The sequence below is a fragment of the Nycticebus coucang genome, chromosome 2 (genome assembly GCF_027406575.1).
Source record: "Nycticebus coucang isolate mNycCou1 chromosome 2, mNycCou1.pri, whole genome shotgun sequence".
Classification (NCBI taxonomy): Eukaryota; Metazoa; Chordata; class Mammalia; order Primates; family Lorisidae; genus Nycticebus; species Nycticebus coucang.
The window spans coordinates 36,403,626-36,423,735 of record NC_069781.1 but is presented as its reverse complement, the minus strand read 5'-3'; the positions used below and the strand labels follow the sequence as shown (position 1 = coordinate 36,423,735).

Here is a 20,110-nt window from a genome sequence, read left to right as displayed (position 1 = left end):
ATAAAATATTGTTAGCCCTCACAACAATCTTGTTTTACAAATGTGAAAACTAGGCTCAGAGAGACTTAAGTATTTTTCTCAAGATCAACTAGGAATAAACTGCCAGCAGCTCACCCTACTACCTGCTGTAAAGCATTCCTTCTCTTTTGATCTCAGCACCAAGCCTGTGCCACTGTGCTTTAACACATTATCCTGTACCATTTTGTTTGCTAACTGTACTCTTGTCTTCTCGTCATAATGGTAAGCATACAAAAATCACATAGTATCTTTATAGTGCTGAATGAATACTTGTTAATTGATTTTTTTTTTGAGACACAGCCTCAAGTTGTCACCCTGTGTAGAGTGCTGTCGCATCACAGCTCACAGCAACCTCCAGCTCCTGGGCTCAAGCGATTCTCCTGCCTCTACCTCCCAAGTAGCTGGGACTACAGGCACCCACCACAACGCCTGGCTATTTTTTGATTGTAGTTGTCATTGTTGTTCGGCAGGCCCAGGTTGGATTCGAACCTGCCAGCTCAGGTGTATGTGGCTGGCGCCTTAGCCGCTTGAGCCACAGACACCGAGCCTGTTAATTGATTTTTAATATACATTCTTTATATTGATGCCCAGTACTGGGTACTTAGATTTTTACAAGAGGCTTAGGAAAAGCTGTGTTACAGCCAGAAAATCATATTTATTTGAGTCGGAATAAGTGCTGTGACTGTCTACGTCAACCTCTGCCTTATTTCTGTCTCTTAATGCTTTAGGTTGGATTGGTAGCAATGAATGAGACCTCCAGGCTGTAGTAAGCCTGGCTAATTCATCTTTTACTTTAGATGTATGGCAGTTATTGTTTCAAGAACAGGTCCACAATTCTTTTTCTGAAAGCCTTGAGACCATGTGTGTTTTGGAAATCAGAATTTTTTTGGGTATTTAGAGAGTAAATATATTGGTTATGCTATATGTAATGTAACTCCCTCCACAGGGTCTGAGACACCACCTACAGTCAAACACATTAATATCTCTGCCTCCCATTAAATAAAGATGGGGAAAAAATGGAATAAAGATGAGAGCCTTGAGTCAGGTTTTGCCACCAAATAATTTCCATAAAATAAAGTTTTGGTTTTTGGTGAATTTGAGAATTGTGGATAAGGGATTGTGACTCTCTTATTGAGATATATTGGCTCATTTATCCTCTTAACGATAGATGATAATGTGCTTTTCCTTATTTTGGAGACGAAGCAACTAAAACACAGAAAGGTTGTACCATGTGTCCAAGGTCACTTGCCTAGTAAGTGGCAGGACAAGCATTTTAATCCAGCCTGTCTGCCTCCAGAACTCGTGCTTTTCACCACCATGAGCACTTGCTCCCGAGAGGACTTTGCAAATGACACTAACCTAAGTCTCACCGACCGGTTTTGTGACTTCAGATGACTTCCTTAGCACACTGGACCTCAATTTCCTCTTCTGCTGCTGTGAATGACATTTAGATGGCAGCTGGAGCCTTTCACTCCAGGAGGACTGAACCAGATGGGCTGGGAGTCCCATTTCTGCTTTGCCTAAGGCCTGCTCCAAGATTTCTGCAAGCTTTTAGAGACTTACGTGTATACTCTCAGTTGCAGTTGGCTTCTGCTAAATTAATTCAATTGCAGTTTGTTATGAATCGTCTCAGTACCTTGTTTCTGTAAAGCATGATGTAGACTCATGAGACAGCTCTTCCTCAAGAAGACAAATATCCTTAGATTACTTCTTAGTTCCCCCTTTCATAAATGCCCTTCAGTCACCTCCCCACGATTACAATTGCCCCTGGCTTCTTTCCTGACTCCTCTTTTTCTCTTCCTTTCTTATTTCTTCCTCTTCTTGTCTAATTTTTCTGCCCCTTTCTGCCTTCTTTCCCCTTCCATCTTAACAGCAGAAACAAAACTCAGTCATTTGTTTGTGGCCTTGGCTCTTGATACTTTCAAAATATCATCTTCTCCCAGTGACTTATCAAAGTATTTTCTTACACACAGACAGTTCCTTTTCTAAGAGTTCCCTTCCCAGTTATTATCCTGTGATATTCAACCTAAGTGCCCTTTCCTCCCTCCTCTTCTACACCCAGCCTTTTCATGAGACCCTCCTCCCGCCTGCCACCCCCAGTCAATGGTTTATGTTTCTTAGCTGTTTAAGCTTCATTGTCTGGTATGCAGACCCTCCTCCCACTTGCCACCTCCAGTCAATGGTTTGTGTTTCTTGCTCAGCTGTTTAAGATTTATTGTCTGGTATGCAGACAACACCAGATGGCTAACCTAAAGCTGAAATTTCTCTTAATTACCTTCTGTGTCAAGCGTCAGGTTTTATTTTTAGTAAATGTTCATTAACTATGAGAATAAATCTGACAAAGTAAGAAAAGATAGGAAACCACTAACATTCACTCCGTGATCAAAGAGTTTATAGAAATTAAAGTCTGTAGCCTCATAACACTTGTCTTCATGTTACTCTGAGAGGAGAAAATTACTGGGCCTGGTATTTCAAGGACAATTGTAGTCCCTTAGTAGTGAAAGCAGATCAGACGATAGCCAGGGAAAATGTATTATATATATAAATCCTCACTCCCAGCGAAATATAATTCAGCTTTGATCAAATGATATAAATAACGCAGCCTTGGTTATAACATGCTCAACTGATAAGTAAGAATCGAAGAGTTTTCTTCATAATGTAAGTTCAGGGATGCCAAGTAAGCTCTAAATAGAAATCGTCCGCTAGAACAGCTCTTTTATACAGGGTCTTATTTCCCAGCTTTTAAGGCAGTTGGGTATATGGTAGGAACTGAATGAATGCATAAGGAATGTATAAAACCTGCAACACCAATGGCAGAGGTGTTAAACACCACCTGTGACCCTGTCCTATAATCCCCTGGCTATATGTCCACTACGTAAGAAAGAGACCTAAATTCTAGTCTCGTAGCTCTACCCTGAATATGTGATCCCCAGCAAGAAATTTAACTGCTCTGGGCCTATTTTTATTATCTGTAAAATGAAAGCCCTGGACTAAGGTAGGTTTTAATTATCTAATATGGCTGTTTTTAGAAAAGTAATGGCAAATACATGGAAATAAATATTTCACGCTGTAAAGGGCATATGATAAGTAGAAGTCCCCTGCCACATGCCATACTCCAGGTCTCTCTCCTTAGAATATGCCTGTTTGGACTAATTCTTATTCCTGTAAATATGCTTGCACTTTTATTTGTTAATTTATCTACTTTAAGCAATATAGTTTATGCTATCCAAGACAAGAAATTTAGTTTACCACCTTCTAAATTTTAACTACACTATGTGTACTCTAAAGATTTATATCTGGTTTCCTATGCTACTGAAACAGACTTAACGCACTATTTCTGAAACCGTCCATTTCAAGTACTACTTCTCATTCCCGTTGCTTTTATCCACTTCTTCCCCTTGTATTCTCCAGCTTCTGTCAGTTAAATCATTACTCCTATATTGCCCAGAATTTCAATGTTTAATTTATTTTTTGTGATCGTGGTTGCTTGTCTTCATTGCTTTTTCTATAGGTTAATTCTGAATGTTGAAAGCCAATTCAGTATAACTGTGCAAATGTTATTTACTGAAAAACTAGGGAGTGTGCTTGGATGTGCAGAAGAAAATGTAGTCCTGTGTCACCAAGCCTGGGCCAGGGGAAGGAGCGCTCCATGCATCAAAGTCACATTAATTCTGTTATTACACTTCACAAGGTACTCAAAATTATCCTACATTTTAGCTGGCATCATATTACAAATGGCTTTCATTTTCAAATATCCTGAAACTTGAAATTTAGGTTGGTAGTTCTCAAATCTGGCAGAACATTGGAATCACTGAGGAAGCTTTAAGAAATCTGATAGAGAATCCCATATCTAGAGTGTCTGGTTTATTTAATTGGGCTGGGGTGTGGTCTGAGCATCTGTTTTTTTTTTTTTTAAATTTTGCCATTTGATTTCAATCAGGAGCCAAAGGTGAGGGGACCCGATCATTAACACCACTCAACGTCTAGCACAGTCAAAGGTCATGAAATAAACTGAGTTCTTCAACAACAAGAGCAGAAGAGTGAAACCCAATACCCACCGAAGGTTTATAGAACATTTTATTTCTTCTTTAGGTTGAAGCTTTCTCCTTCCCAACCCACCACCACTAAGATTGTTTACTAAGATGCACTTCTCAACTTCTCTGCACTCAGCTTTTGAGGTGTTTTGTTTGGTAGTTGTTACTTAGATGAAGAGCTGACTTTTGTCTTAAAGCCTGTTAACTTTTTGGGTGGAAGAAGCACAAGGAGCTGAAAGTGGTGCAAACGAACGGTTGTATCCTTGATGTTCATACTTATGTTTCCCTAACCGATTTGGGTTTTTTCCCCTTATGTTTAAGATTTAACATGAGTTGTGTTTCCAGCAGTTCCAATTTAATTTTGTCTTATTTCCAGTATTGGATGGAAAGGTGGTTCCTTTTCAGCTCTCCTGCTGAGACTCCTAGAAGCGCTGGAGCCAGGCTGGCGGTGATCAGGTCCTAGTAGGTATAGCAGGCCGTGAAGAGTGACTGAGTGGACGCGGCCCCAGAAGAGCCGGTGTGAACATACTGTCCTTTGGCTGCCTGGCAGTTAGCCTAGAAGACAAGTGTGAGACAGGAGACCGAGTCTGAGTAAATGCAGCCCCATCTTACCCCCGCCTACTCTGCAGGGGAAGCCAGCCACACTGGTGTGTGGATTCTGTTCTCCCTACAGTGATGAAATGTCCCACAGCTGCTGACATCATCCCCTTCCCAATGTCCTTTTTTAATTTCAATCTTCTGAGCACTTCCTTGGCAAACCCAGGGTTTGTATCGTTTATATCAATTACTAGGAAAAATCTCTTTTCAGTGCCAACAATATTGTCAACAACAGTATTAAAAATTAAAGTTGAGAAACTTCTCACTAGTATAGGATGCTATACCAAAAAAAGTGATTATTTAATTTTTTTCTGTCTTTATTTGTCCACAAGAATATGTAAATTGTATGAAGTTGTTATCATAGGATCTTTTGATTTCCCATGTAAATTCCAATCAAAGATACATTCAGAATTATGAAACTTAACTATTGCTTATGGAAACGATAGCAATACTCAAATGCCACTCAGTGCTATCCCTTCTTCCAGTTCCCATTGCCGCTGTCCATTCTCTAGGACTTATTTCTACATCTTACATCAGTGGTTCTCCAAGTACATTTCATGGACCACTGGGATCACTTAGGAGCTTTGTAGAAATGGAAATTCTCTGACCTCCTTCCAGACCTCCTGAACTAGACACTTGGTGGGTGGGGACCAGCAATCTGCATTTTAACAAGCCTTTCATGGGGTAGGGTGACAAAAAGAGGTTGGTTAATGGGTACAAAAATACATTTAGATAAAAGGAATAATTTCTAGTGTTCCATAGCACAGTAGGGTGACTATACAGTTAACAATTTATCCATACTTCAAAATAGCTCAAAGAAGAGATTTAGAATGTTCCCAACACAGAGACATGACAAATGTTTGAGGTGATGAGTATCCTAATATACCCTGATGTGATCTGTACCCATTGCATGTATCAAAATATCACAGGGACCCTGCACATATGTAGCATTATTTATCAATAAAACTATCAGTAAAACCAAAGCCCTTCAGGAGATTCAGATGCACACTTGAGCTTGAGAAGAGGCATCCTGGATGGAAGACTCAGCTTCCCTTCTGAACTGTTACTTTCGTAATCCCTCCAGCAGGTGAGCTACCTCTGCCTGCCCCATCAGCCACACACCAGCACAGCCATACTCTGCTTTCTGTCACCAGGTAAAGTACCACCCCTAACAACTCACACCTCTCTTATGCCCCTGAAATGATTTTTTTAGCTTCCCTTAAGGCCTCATCAGTTCTGATTACACTCAATTCCTTCCCCAGCCACCTTTGTGGTCATCAGGCTAAATGAGGCTATCAGGAAAATTTTCACTCTTCCATCTCTCTATTAAATTTTCACTCTTCCATCTCTCTATTTTACTCATCTGCCCTATGGTTCACCATTCAGGTTTCTCTGAATCTTCTGCAGCTTTAGAGAGCTGTTAGGAAAATTCAGGAAGGAAGCTAATGGACCATAAACTCACTCTTACAGACACTTGGCTGTAATGTCTGGCCATAATATCTGGTCAATTTCCTAGCAAATTTCTTCAAGAGCTATTCTAACCTTTCCCACTGTCAGGATTGAAATCTCTATTTCTTTATCATTCTCATCCTTCAGTGGTAATCAGTCATCAACTGCTACATGTTCTCACCACTACAAGGTTGATTCCAACCCCATTCTCTTTTTTCTTTTCTGTCTGTTCCCTCCTTTTTATCTTTAAGACCAACTGTGCCACCTATATTTAATACTTAGTTTCATGCAGCCCTGTCTTCTCTAAGCCCTTCTCCCCTCAATTATCTCCAAACTGCTTGTCTTTACTCTCTCTCCTGGCTTCTTTGTTTTTTTGGAGACAGAATTTCATGTTGTTGCACTCGGTACAGTTCTGTGGTGTCATAGCTCACAGCAACCTCAAACTCTTGGGCTCAAGCAATTCTCTTTCCTCAGCCTTCTGAGTAGCTGAGACTTCAGGTGCCTGCCATAACACCTGGGTCTATTTTTAGATATGGGGGGGTGGGTGGGTCTCGCTTTGACTCAGCTAGTCTGAAACCTGTGAGCTCAGGCAATCCACCAGCCTCAGCCTCCCAGAGCAATAGGATTACAGGCATGAGCCACCACACTGGCCTGGCTTCTTTTCTTTACATTTGAACATGCCACGCTCTCTCCCATTCAGGTAAACTGCAAGCTCCCTGAGGGCCATAGGTATGTCTGATTTTGTTCACCCTAGTCCTTGACTCATTGAGGGTATTAACAAAATACTGGTTACTAATCGAAAAAAAACTTTTTGGTCCTCATTTCTCCAGGTAACCTTTTGGGGGTCTTTTCCTGACACAATTCTTGAATGAGCACCTTTCCTTTTCTCTTTCTATTAAAACTATTTTGTCAAAGGTCACTGATATGTTCCTAAATGTCAATCCCAGTGCCTTTTCTCAGCCTCTGTTCTAAATCTCTCTGAAGCATTTTATTATTGACCCCTTGAAAATGTTTTCTACTTGTTCCAGAGCCCTTGTGCATCCTATCACATAACTGCTGCTTTTCTGCTTTCTTCATCATCCTCTCAAAATGCAAGATGTCCTAGTTCAGTCCTTAGCCCTCTCGTCTTCTTACCTCTGTTAAAGCAGAGGGAAGGCTGTGTCTCTGTTAAAATCGTCCTTCAATTTACTGTCATCAGCTATGCTACCAGTGTGGATAATTCAAAACTCTCTCTAGCTCCAATCTGCCTACTGAGCTTCAATGCCACATTTTCAAATAAGTAGCAGACACTATCTGTAGATACTTTTATGACCTGAAGAAAACAATGCTTCTCCATGTGAAAAAGTCAAGCACCAAATAGGAACTTGATCAAGTCGGTAAGAGGTAGCAGCATCTTACCAGGGCCCGCTTCATAAAAGCCTCCTGGGTCGCCTTCTTGTTTGCAGCCTTGCCACCCCAGGCTGCCAGTGCACTGGCCTGCAGGGCCCTTCCATAAGAGAAACTTAGTTTCCAGGGCTTTGGCAGGGGGCAAAGGTTGATAGCATTGAGGTTGAGAGTAGCATCTTCTTCACTCATGCCGCCAGACAAAAAGCAGATGCCTGGTAGGAGAGAAACCATTTCACTCTATTAGTCCCAGCTTATGAGCCCTGCTTGAGAAAGTACGCAATGAGCCGAAAAGAAATGGAGCACCTCAATCTTTTCTCTGCTTGATTGTGTGAGACTGGGTCAGAGAAATCAGTTCACCTTTGCTAAAACTAGTTGAGCTAAAGTGAGAAGGGTTATAGATAAATAGAGAGGGCAGTGCAATGTGGAAGAAGTACAGGGATTGTGTGCACATGGACAGACTCAGGATGCTTGACATCTTAGACGAAGAGGGGAAGAACTGGCTGCCTGTGCAATAGCAGAGGTTTGCTTCATGAATAGATGTAGACTTCCAGACAAGCACAAATGCTGTGGCTCTCCTTCAAAGGGCTAAGGCCTTGAGTTAGGAAGAAAGAAGGCCTTACCAGGAACAGCTGCAGGAACAGTGCGGTGGAGAGCTGTGACGGTGGCCATAGCCACTTGCTCTGGAGTATACTTCTTGGTGCAGGCATGTCCAGCAGTCACCATGTTGGGCTTTAGCAAGGTGCCCTCCAGGTAAACATGATGGTCATTCAGGGCCTTATAGACAGCAGCCAGGACCTGAAGGACAAGAGGTCCAAACAGGTGAAATGCAAAGCTAGTCTTAGAGTCACTTGACCTTGGGACTTCAACACTACAGGGATGCAGGATGAAGGCATTGCCATGTTGGCCAAAGCTTCTGAACCAGCCTCTAGACCTCATCAGGGGAGTATGTTGCAAATAATATGCATTGAGCACAACCAAATTGGCTTATCCCCACAAACCCTAATCTAGCTGCTCTAATGCATGAACTATTGGCATGGCTCTGCTTCCTGAGGCCCTTCATTCTGTTTTCTCCCATTACTCTGTTGGTCAATGTCATCCCCACTTGAGACTGTTTTGATTTCTCTAGTGAAGGACATCTAATCTGGCCTCCACTCTCCATCCCTGTAGAAGCTGATTAGTCATCAATACATACGTTTTAAAGGTCAGGTGTGGTGGTTCATGCCAGTAATCCTAGCATTTGGGGAGGCTAAAGTGAGAGGATTGCTTGAGCCCAGGAGTTCAAGACCATCCTGGACAACATAGCAAGATCCCATCTCTACAAAAAATAAAAAAAAATAGCCATGCATAGTGGTGCATGCGTGTAGTCTCATGTATTTGGGAGGCTAAGGCAGGTGACTAGCTAGAGCCTAGTTCTTTGAAGTTGCAGTGAATTTTGATAATGCCTCTGTACTCTAACCAAGAAACAGCATGAAACCACATCTCAAAAAACAAACAAAAAAAAAAAAAGAAGGAAGGAAAGAAAAGAAAAGGAAAAAGAAAGAAAACAAAGAAAAATATACATTTTGGTGACAGAAGTGCTTTTAGATTTCATTTCAGCCTATGTAATTTTGCAAGTGGAGAAACTAAGGTAAGGTGACCTTCTTATCTCCTCACCATGTGTGAGGAGGACCACTGTCTTTTAGACCTAAGGTGGCTAATTTATAAAGTCAAATGTGAATGAATTTTACATTATATTCATTATATTATATTTCTCATTATGAGTCTCATATCTTATTTTTAATTTTTTAATTATAAGAGTCTCATCTTATTTTTAAATTTTTTAGTGTACACATAATAAAACTGAGGTCCAAGAGAGAAAATACTATTTGCTCGAGATCTCATAAGTGGAAAAAAGTGGATTCTCCAACCCAAGTATTGCTACTGCAAATCTGTGCTTCTTCTACAAGGAGATTCTATGCCCCAGAAAGTGAAGGATTGATAAGCACTTCCTTACCTCTTCAATGCAACATAATGATTCTAATCTACAGTTCTAAACTACAGGCTATTGCAAATATAACATCAGTTACTTAACAACAAGATTTTTCAGCTAGAATGGAGACTGTTATACTTCAGACTTACTTTCTCAGTAACATACTGGCAGTGTTCCAGGTCATGGTCTCCATCCGGAATCACCTCTGGTTCAACAATGGGTACTAGCCCATTCTGAAAAGGAAAAGTGGGGAGAAAAAAGTGAAACTGTGCCCACTGTAATCCTTTCCTTAGGAGGAGATTCAACTGTTGTATTGGTGTAAAGCAAAGCCCTTATGGAGAAATCCTATATAGGCGACTTATAGGTGATGAAAAGAAATTAATGGGGTATCTGATGAGTATTTGTGGCTTAAGCAAAAAAGAACAATGAGACTTAAAAATGTTTTTCAGAATGGGGTAAAAAAATGCAAACCTTAATTTCTGTATCTTTTACTGAAGACTATTCTAGTTACTTCAACACCTAGCAGCCACCCTTTTAGGACAGTCACCTTAGATTAATAAGAATGACACTTCTGGTGTGAGTTAATGAAAGAATTCAAGCAGAATCCTCAGGTTCCTGCAATTCTAGTAAGCCCAACATACTCCCTACAGAACAAATCAAATTAACTTAGACTCAGAGCCCACTTCCATATGTGCTGGAAACTTTAGCTCAGGTCATCATTCTGGGAGAAATTATTTGGATTGGAACTTGTCAGAGCTGTCACCCTCCAGCTAGGGATTGAAGAGGTTATATCTTGAGTGTTATGGAGTATGGACAACTGTCCTGTCCTCATGAGCTTGACCATTTTTGAGACTGGTTATAGAACTTTGGCAGGGGGCAGCAGGTGATGACATTAGCCATTGAACTCATAGCCTCATTGGATTACAACAGGCTGGTGGAAGCAAATCTTTCCCTACCATACTGAGCTATAGCAAAACTAGGGGAAAATTCCATTAGAATATGCTGGTGAGGGAAGAGAAAGGGTCATGCATAGTTGTGGTAAAACTGGAAAGAGAGAGGTGAAGAAAGCTCTAGCCTACTGTTTTTCAGCCCCAGGGGGGAAAAGGGGAGGCAGAGCACCTGCTGACAGATGCTGGCGTAGCGGGCCAGGGCGTTGGCATTTTCCTGGATGGCGAGGCTGGAGGGACACTGGTCAGCAATCCTCAGCACAGCACGCCACTTCCCAAAGTCGACACCTTCTTTCTTGTACTGAGCACAGCGCTCTGAGAGGCCATCGAGCCCTGTGAGTCACAGGAGAGAGGGCTTCTTTACACCCCCATACCTGATCCATGGGGTCTCTGACAAAGTGGAGGAATTCTCTCTTGTCTTAGCTTTGGATCCACAGAGTGATCACAATATTGGGCTAAAACGATGTAGATTAAATAAATATAGTTTTCATGTGCATAGGGGCTAGTCTATAAGTAGAACAGAGGGGTCTGACAGTTAATATTATGCTCACTTTATAGATGTGGAAACTGAGGCTTTCAGCAGTTAAGGGACTTTACCAAGTTTGAACAGCTAAAAAATCATAGGGCTGGGATACAAATTCTGCTTAGCTAACCCATGCTGTGGTTAATACTTTTTCTCTTGGGTGTCGAAGTACTTGCGAAATTATCTAAGTAGCATGTCATAGAATGAGGAGTCAAACCCAGGTGTGTCTGATCTTAGAACTTGGTGCCTTTCCTCTCTGCTGGTTCTAGATTTTTTTTTTCCCTAAAAACAATAGTTCCAAGTACAGGATATTTTCTCTGTGGAAAGTAGTGTGGTAAGCACTTCATGTACCTTGTCTACTTAATTCTCACAACAGTTATCCCATTTTAAAGACATGAGAACTGAGGCTCAGAACATTTCAGTGACTGATCATGCAGTTATTAAGTGGACACGCAAGGTCTGTGTGTCTCTAAAACCTGTGTTAAACACGTATTTTGTTTCCCTTTCCCCCCTCCTTTACTTGCCTTCATTTCAAGCCTATCGCGACTAGCATGAGCCACGTCAGCGGGCAATATCCTTACCTTGAATAGTGCTTTCTTTGTTTGTTCCTGCAAGGGGAGCAGCTCCTTGGTCTAACTGTGGATACAGATATTAACAAGTAATTAGCAGGTGTGGATACAGACATTAACAAGTAATTAGCAGATTCCAGTGAAACACAAGCAGAAGTCCTTGTGCTAACTAATAGTGCGCATCTTTTACAAACCAGAGTTGAATTAGAAAGTCTACTACTAGTCATTGTGGGGACACAGTTCAGTCCATAGCGGAAGGGAAGGCATGTGAAAGGAGCCATGTGAGAGTTTTCTCCTGACATTTATTGATTATCTGTACACACTGGGCATTGTGCTTGTACAGAGGTGAAAAAAATGAAGACGCAGCCTCTGCTCTCATCACAGAGGCTAAGGTCACAAGCCTAAGAGTTTGATGGTCTGAACTGGTTCTAACTTTGCCTTGCCATGTAGGCAGGTTCTATCCAGTTTTTTCATTTCATCATTAAAATAAGGGTAACAATTGAATCTACTTCTAGAGGTTGTGAGGAGGATTAAACGAGTATTTGGAATTGTAAGCACTCTCTAAATACAGGGTGGCCAGAAAAGTTTGTGTGCAATTTAAAATAGCAAACTATTTTACTATTTTAGCAAACCATTTTAAATTGCACATGAACTTTATGTGCAAACTAAACTCTGTATTAGTTTTTACTCTTGGAAAGTTCATGCACTATTGGAAGACCAAGTTAAAAGATAGAACAGTAAGAAGTGCTTTAATTATAATAGCTACCATTAAATGAGTAATTGTTATGTGATAGGAACCATTTAAAAAGTTCATTCTATTTCTTAAAGACCGTTATGAGCTATTCATACACTATTATTCTTATATGAAGAAATGAGAAAATTGAGATGTCAAGGTACCTGGTAGAAAACTTGGTTGAAAAAAAGAGGGCACTGGTGAAAAAGTCTAAAAGAAGGTCTGTTCTCAGTAGGAAGATGATGAAAAAGAGTGAGAGGAGAAATGAGATGATGAGCCTGTTTGGCGTGCTGACCCTGCCTTGGCCTGTGAGCTGGGAGTTTGCCCAGAGGCTTCGCGGCAGAGGTGAGGCATGAACGAAAGTATTCACCTTGATGCCCACCACGATCCCCTTCTCCTTGAGGATGTTCCTGAACAGCTTTCCCTGGCTATCCTTCTGGTAGAGGGTCTCATGGAAGAGGATCACGCCCCCAATGCTCTGGTTGATGGAATTGTCCACGGTGAAGAGTATTTCTCGGAACTGCCGGCGGTTCTCCTCCGTATTTTCCACCTTGATCCTCTGCAGGCGGTTTCCCATGGTGCCTAGAGTGGGCAGGTGAGGGCAGCATGAAGGCCAAGCTGGGGCATCTCTGTGGCCTGCTCCAGGATGGATCTTCAAAGCTCCTGCCTCAGTTTTTGCCTCCCAGGGAAGACCCTGGTTGCTATCTGGATGGTGGTGGGAGGTGTATGAGCTGGGCTGGTGGAGGGGTCAGTGCAGAAACCACCAGGGGGTCCTGTGGATATGCAAAGCCCGCAGGCCTCTCCCTCCCCTGCTTCAGGATGCAACCTCACTGCACGGGCATACAGTGGAAGGGGGGTGAGGACAGGCTCTGGACTCCCCTGGCTCCTGTGGTTTTAGGGTCAGCTGTGCCACTCTACCATAGTTATCCCTTGTTCCATCCTGACAGCCCCTCAGCCATAAGCCCTGCCCTGTTCCCGATGCACACACCTCCCCGCCCTTCCTGACTTGGCTGACTTTAAACTGACTTCTCACTAGCAGCAGATGGCCATGTACTGACCTCATCCTGTTCAGTGAGTTCCTGGTCTTGCTACAGACTAATTCAAAGACCCCTGGCCTTAAACTGAAGAGCTTAAGCCCCTTTTCTTGGTTTTCAGGAGTCTGCCTCTTAAAACTAGTGGATTCCAAGCGTCTGTGCTTACTAAGTCTACTGCTCCCACTCCTGTGTATATAAACCTTTACTTCCTCTGAAAAGGAAGAATAAGGTTACCAAGTTGCCTTTGCTAAGTGTAGAAACAAGAGTATGCTGTTGTCTCACGTGGCTCTGTCTTACACTCACCTACAGATTCATCTGCAGCCAGGATCCCCTTTCCATTGGCCACAATGCGCTGGGCAATCTCAGAGAGCTCCTTCTTCTGAGCTGTGGTGAGAGCTGGGAATTGGTGGGCCATGGTGGCAAGTCTGGAAAACAGTGTAGGAGAGTCACGTGTGGAACTGTGGGTGGCTCAGATGGATTCACCACCAAGGCGGGTGTGCAGACCAGCCGTACAGACCAGCTGTGTAGACCTTTGTGATACTTCTGGCTTGTGTCCACAGCTGGATAAACAAATGAGGTCTGTTTTGTTCCCCCTCACCTAAGTAGCCACAATTAGCCATAATGGATGAAGGTGTTCACTCTAAATAGTATCCCAGGAGAACTTTGGGATCACTGGCCCTGAGACTGGACCACTCATTAGTGATCTACTAAAATCTGACAGAGGGGACTCCAGTAATGGGCTATTTCTCCATCCTGCATATTCCTGGTGCCATGGAGGTACCCTAGATGACCTGAGGCCAGGGCTGTGAGGCTCTTGGCCTCTGTGGTTATCCTCTACTTCACCATAACCCTTTAGTCCCAGAAGATAATTTTCCAGGCAACAAGTTTGACAGGAGACATCTATTGTCGGCCTTAAAGTTATCCTTTCTTCAACTTTGGGCCATAGAGGGTGTGGTGAAAAGTTCCTTTTTCTTATATTCAACTATCTGTGAAACCCCTTAGGGTAAACCAGGGAGAATTTTTCCTAAATGCTGGTGGGCTGGGGTTCTCACGGCCCCTGAGGATGCTGAAGGCATATAGTGATCCCTGCTCCAGCTCTACTGCAAGAAGAGTCCCCAGTCCTTCCTCAGCAGTGGCCCTCTGAAGGGGATCAGTGCCCCTGTTCAGCTGCCACTTTGGGTTAGTCTTGACAATGCAAGCTCACAGGGCTGGGGGTGATTTTTGCATAGGTTGGGCCATCAGAGATTTTCTCGAGTAGCTTCCTATCTAATCCTGTGGGCTCTTCCTTTCTCTAGTTTCTCTCGTGTGATACATTCAATGCAAGATGGATGTCCCTTGCCTACACACTATTTCTTGGAATCCCAGGGACCTCAGTTCTCATTTGATTCACTCAGCAATCAGGTAGTCATAGCAGGTATTATCTTTATTAATGACCGAGCAATCTAAGACTTAGAGAAGCTATCTGAGTTGCTGGGTCCCAGGTGGGATAAAGCAGAGCTCCCCACCCGGTTATGATTTGTCCTCATGACAAATCCATTTCTCTGCATTTTCTGCATTCCTCCAGGGCTAGCTGTCAGTTTCTTGCCCCTTGATATAAACAGCTCATGGCAACTAAACTAATTCATGGGCAGGTATGATGGACAACCTCACCGTTGCCACTCTCCACTTTAATGGAGATTCTTATCTTAACCCTCCCAAGTGGAACTGCAATGCTGTCATGTGGGTGCTATGACAAGCTAGTGGGCAATGATTTCTAGAGAAGTTGATTTTCCAAGGCCCTATCATGTCTCAGCCCCCAGCAGATGGTGTTTGCTGTTTACATATTAGCCATTAACATTGGAGTAGGAAACTTTAGCTTTTGACCTGATCTCCATGCTGACAAAAGCCAACCTGGGGATGGTGAATTTCAGACTAAGTTGCAAATCTGACCTTGAGTTAAGGTATTTTCCCAAAGGAGTTCTCAATTACTAAAAATAAATATGTTTCCTTAATAAAGCAAAAGGAAAAAATAGCCCAATCATAACAAGTTATTTACTGTAAAGCAGTCTGATAACTGCTTTGCTACAGCAATTAATACATAATTTACTATATATAATTTATTCTTCAAAATAATTCCAGAAGGCAGCTGGGCTTCCCCCTTCCCGTTTAATAGACTAAGACAGAAAATAAGAGAGTTCAAGCTAATAAAGCACAAAGTTGGGATAAGGGGTGGTACCCCTTTCTATTTATGGAAAAGAGCGAGCTTTGTAAAAATAATTGGCCTTTGCATGACTCCTAATGTCCTTGATGACACCCAAGAATATGGCACCCTTTTGGTCATTGCACCACTGACATTAACAATTCTTAAACATCAGACACCTTCAAATCTGCTGCTAGTAGGTCAGAAAGACCTGGGGTCAAGAACCAGTCCTGGTTCCCCTGGCTGCAACTTTGGGCAAGTCAGGCAACTTCACTGCATCTTAGTTTACTCTGAATTAAATAGTGGGGGTAATTGCTTATCTCATTGACAAGTAACTGAAAAGCAACCTTTGACCACCCTGGTCCTTGTAGTTGCTCACAATATATTTGTTGAGTTATATGATAAACATGAAGATGCTTTATTATGAAAAGTACAAGGTATTACTATTTCTCTCTTTTTTCATTAAAAGATGGTAAAAAAATGGTGATCACCTGAGAAATCTCCCTGTTTCTACGTACTACCAATTTAATAGCTATTTTCTTCAATCTGGGTGTGCTGACTCAATCAGAATAGCAGGTCCAACCAATACTGTTTACAAAAGTTAAACTTCTATGGAGAGATTAAAGGTCTGTACCACATCAGCACAAATGCTGCTCTTCTGTTAATCATAAAACAGGGTCACAGGCCAATATTCACCCCTGAGAGGCAGCAGGCCAGCCTAGAATAGGAGATGGGAAATTTTCACATTATATTATAAAAAATTATATTATATTCAAAAAGTGTGATGGTAAGTTGCTCACATTATATTATTAAGTGGAAAAAAAAACAAACAAGTTCCAGAGAAGTATGTAATGTATACTCTCATCTTTTTTTTTTTTTTTAACTAAAAAAGATATACATACGGTTTGTACGTCTGTATAAACAAAGAATAACCACCCTGAGGTTACCTCTGGAGAATGAGTAGAGTGGAGAGAGACTCCCATATTTTACTTTATATGTTCAGGTTACACCTATTGCATTTTTTAGGTAAAGTCCCTCTCTTTGTAATGTTTGATTTCTTAATGAACAGGTACATGTGTGTATGTAAAATTTATTATGTGTATGTAACAGGCAATATGTATACAAATGTGGGGAAAGATTGTCTCAGTGATAGAAGGTAATCACAGAAAAATAGGTAGGCACAAGTGACCTAAGAGATATTTATATCAACCCAAGAAGACTGTATCTGATGCACCTTCTAAGGTGTGATCTTCTGGGATCACAAGTCACATCCTACTGGCTTATGACTTGGAATCCCATTTCTAATCTTCAGCAAACTAGCAGACAGAAACCTAAGGTGTGATTCTTTCTGCTTTCCTGGAAGAGGTTCTATGAAAAAATAATCATTTGCAAAATATTGGATATGGATACTGGAAAAATGGAAAGCAGCGTAGAGTCCATTTACTTCCCCATGCAGAAGGCGGATGGGTTTCTAAGACAAACATGAGGGGTTTTATTCATAAAAGCCTGTGATTGCAGGCCACCATATGCAGCACTTTTATACATGATGAGTGGAGATGCCTGCAGCTTCATCACTCACCCCTGGGTTCTACTGACAAGTGCAGGGAGACGATCTAGGGCAGCCTGATCCCCAGTGCCTCTGAACACACGTGGAACAGCCCAGAAACAGACTCGAGTAATGCCTTCTTCTGTGACCTGGCACCTAAGCCAAATTAACCTTAGGTTTTCTGCAACTGAACCCCACTCCCTGTCCCAGCACCTCCATCTCTCACCTGGGCCTGGGAGGTCCCCAGGAGCACCTTGGCTAAAGTGATTAACACCATGGCGGCAGCGCTCAGCCCCTGATGCATTCAAATTGGCTAACAGAACCAAGGCAGCTAATTAAGCAGAAGTTTATTAAATAGGCAGAGTTTCATGAAATGCCTATTTTTTCAGATAATAAAGTAAATGTGCCAAAATACAACACTCTTTGATTCCTAACATTTTAAGCTGTAGGGTTTTCCCAGTATCTGGTGCTAGTGGGAAATCAAACAAGAAGAGCATTTGAAAATGCATAGTCAAAGGAAGACTATGCCTGGGGAAGTCAGCCCTACCTTTCCAGTTCCTCATTTAAGTGGGGGGAGGGGCGGAGACAAAGTGCAGCACACTCCAAGCGTTCATTTCTGTGACAAAGAGACTTCAGTGCTGGTGCCAGAAGTTGTGGGAAGAGAATGTGGGAAACAACAAATGGCAAAAAGATCTGTAAGTCAGTCATTGATATAAGGGAGCATTATGAAAACAGACAGTTGAAACGACCAGGAACCTCAAAAATAGATTAGAACCTAACCAAATGGGAGTGTCCAGGTTGTTTTTCCTACATCAAGACTCAGAAGGGCCTCATACAGGTAACAGTGGCGATCAGCGTCCACTCATAAAGCCAGGAGAGGTGTTAGTGTGCGTCTGTGCTCAGAGAAACATTCGTTTCAGCAGATCCCTCAAGTCTTCAGCCACCATCTAATTTTTCTTCAAAACAAATAAATCTTCCCTCTCCAGGTTGCGTGCTATCATTAGCCCCTTTTTCACTGGTGTTGTCCAGGTATGCAAGGAAAGTTTTTTTACTTACAGTTTGGGAGAGAAGAGTCTTCTTAGATATCAGAAGCTGTGGCTGAGGCAGCTGCTGCCAAATAGGACGGATCTTTGGGAACACAGAGTTTTTATAGACTTCACACCGAAAGTTTTTTTTTTTTTTTAATCTCTCACCAGCCCTTCCCTTCCTACCTTGACCTAGAAGGGAGGTGTTTATTCAGTATCTCTGATTGGCTCGTAAACAGCCAATCCTTCTAATCATGTCCATACACTCCTTAGGCTCATAGAATGTTAAAGCTGCAAGAAGTGTCTTTAGACTATGTAGTTCCTAATCCAGATCTTCCATTTTAAAGATGAGGAAACGGAGGCACACAGGATTAGGAGATTCTCCAAAATCAGGCAGCTAGTGGAAGACTGTGCTCTTGGGTCCAGTAAGGAGTATTGGGAAGAATATTAGCTTAGCTCTAGCATTTACTGAACATGTGACCTTGGTCAGGTTTTTTTATTTTTTTAATTCTCTGAGTCTTGACTTTCTCTTCTTTAAAGTGGGTTCTCAACTTCATAGGAACATTAAATGAGTTTGTAAAGTGTCTGTATTAGGAGGCATTCAAGAATCATTATTTCTGAATTAGGCAGGCAATGCTGTACTTTCATTAACTTCAATGCTTCATTAGCGACCAGCCCCGATGATTTATTCTATAATTTATAGTTAAATTTAAGTGCTCTTTCACTGAAAGAAATGGACTCTGAATCCTTGAATTTCCTATGTCTAGATTTTGTCTTGATGCAAAATAAAACTCAAACATTCTATTTTAAAAAATCATTGTCTCTTCCATCTTGCCCAATACCCCAGAACCAAACTGGGCTCCATGATGTATTTAATGTCAAAAGCCACAGTTGTTTAATTCTCATTGTCTTTCAATATTTATATTTCTGTTTTCAAAATTGGTAAAAATTAGAATTAAACTCAAATAAGCCATCAGCACCCTCCAATATGTCACTGTCTACGTATGGGTGATTCTACAGGTTTTTTTTTTTTCCTGAGCATTAAGCCAAAATTCAAGAGAAGGTAAGTAAAGATATGATATGCTTCTAGAGTCAGGTAATGAATGAGGCAAATAAAAGGAAGAAATGATGCAATGACTACAATTACAGAAAAGTGTAAATTCTCAGGAACATGTTCCTTTGAAAGAACTCAAAAAAGGGAAAACAAGACAAACTCAAAGTGCTTGGTGGTACAGAGTGTAACACTGGAATCAATGAGCGAAAAGGTGAAATGTCAGGAAAATAAAGGGGAAAAGATGCAGAGAACTAGATTGTCTAAATAGACTTTGGGTTCAGAAAGTTTCTAAAATTGAGATGTGTTCAACATTGAATGAGATTATTGAAGGAAACTGAAGTGTTTGAAACACAATATTGATGTTTATTTGGCAAGCGAAGTTTTGGATAGCAGAGGCTAGACGGGGTTAAGGTGTTATCCTCAGCTGCCTTGACTCCACCTGCCAGCTGACAGCTCACCTCCTGGTTTCCCCATCTCCACCTGATGCTCATTCAAGCACCTGGTGCTTGCTTCATCAGACCAAGGTGACTTGATCTGGGGATATGTGATGTGTTATCCACTCTGATTTTTGTTAAAGGGGAATGGAGGATGAAGAAGTAGAAAGTGACAAAAGAATGGCGAGTGGGTGTAGTGTCTATAGTCGGGGTCAGAGCCGGGGGATCAGATCCATAACTAAAACACTCCACGTGCTGAGAGATGCTACTATTACTATTCTTGTTATAATCATGACAAAACAACAATTACAGCTATCTTTTTTCTGAGGTTCTATAGTACATCATCTCTAAACGCAGACCCTCTCTGAGAAAAGGTTTCTTATCTCCATTTTATGCATAAAGAAGCTCTGGTTCAGAGAGGGCAAGTAACTTGTTCAGAGTCACAGGCCAGATGCATGGACAGTCTGTTTGTTCCAAGTCAGTGGTCCAAAGCAGACCTACTTACATTTTGGTGACCACAGACTACACAGATTAGCTATTTCCCTATCCGCCTCTCAGTAGTTTATAACCTTGGACATTAACCCTGCGTGAATCAGGAAGGAATGACTTGCAT

The 20,110-nt window shown here is 41.8% G+C and overlaps 1 protein-coding gene across 2 annotated transcripts; it reads right to left on the bottom strand.

Moving 5' to 3' along the window:
* Positions 1 to 4,249: 4,249 nt before the first annotated feature.
* Positions 4,250 to 18,173, bottom strand: ALDOB (aldolase, fructose-bisphosphate B). Of its 2 annotated transcripts, XM_053567369.1 has the most exons (10): positions 18,041 to 18,090; positions 17,532 to 17,622; positions 13,563 to 13,684; positions 12,596 to 12,807; positions 11,505 to 11,559; positions 10,573 to 10,733; positions 9,603 to 9,686; positions 8,105 to 8,279; positions 7,497 to 7,696; positions 4,250 to 4,607 (listed from the first exon to the last, which is right to left on the bottom strand). In XM_053567369.1, the coding sequence occupies exons 3-10, from the start codon at positions 13,672 to 13,674 to the stop codon at positions 4,512 to 4,514; spliced, it is 1,095 nt and encodes a 364-aa protein (XP_053423344.1). In that variant the 5' UTR covers positions 13,675 to 13,684; positions 17,532 to 17,622; positions 18,041 to 18,090; the 3' UTR covers positions 4,250 to 4,511. The 2 variants fall into 2 exon arrangements, with proteins under 2 accessions (XP_053423344.1, XP_053423336.1); XM_053567361.1 differs by lacking the exon at positions 17,532 to 17,622 and having other exon boundaries at positions 18,041 to 18,173.
* Positions 18,174 to 20,110: the final 1,937 nt, after the last annotated feature.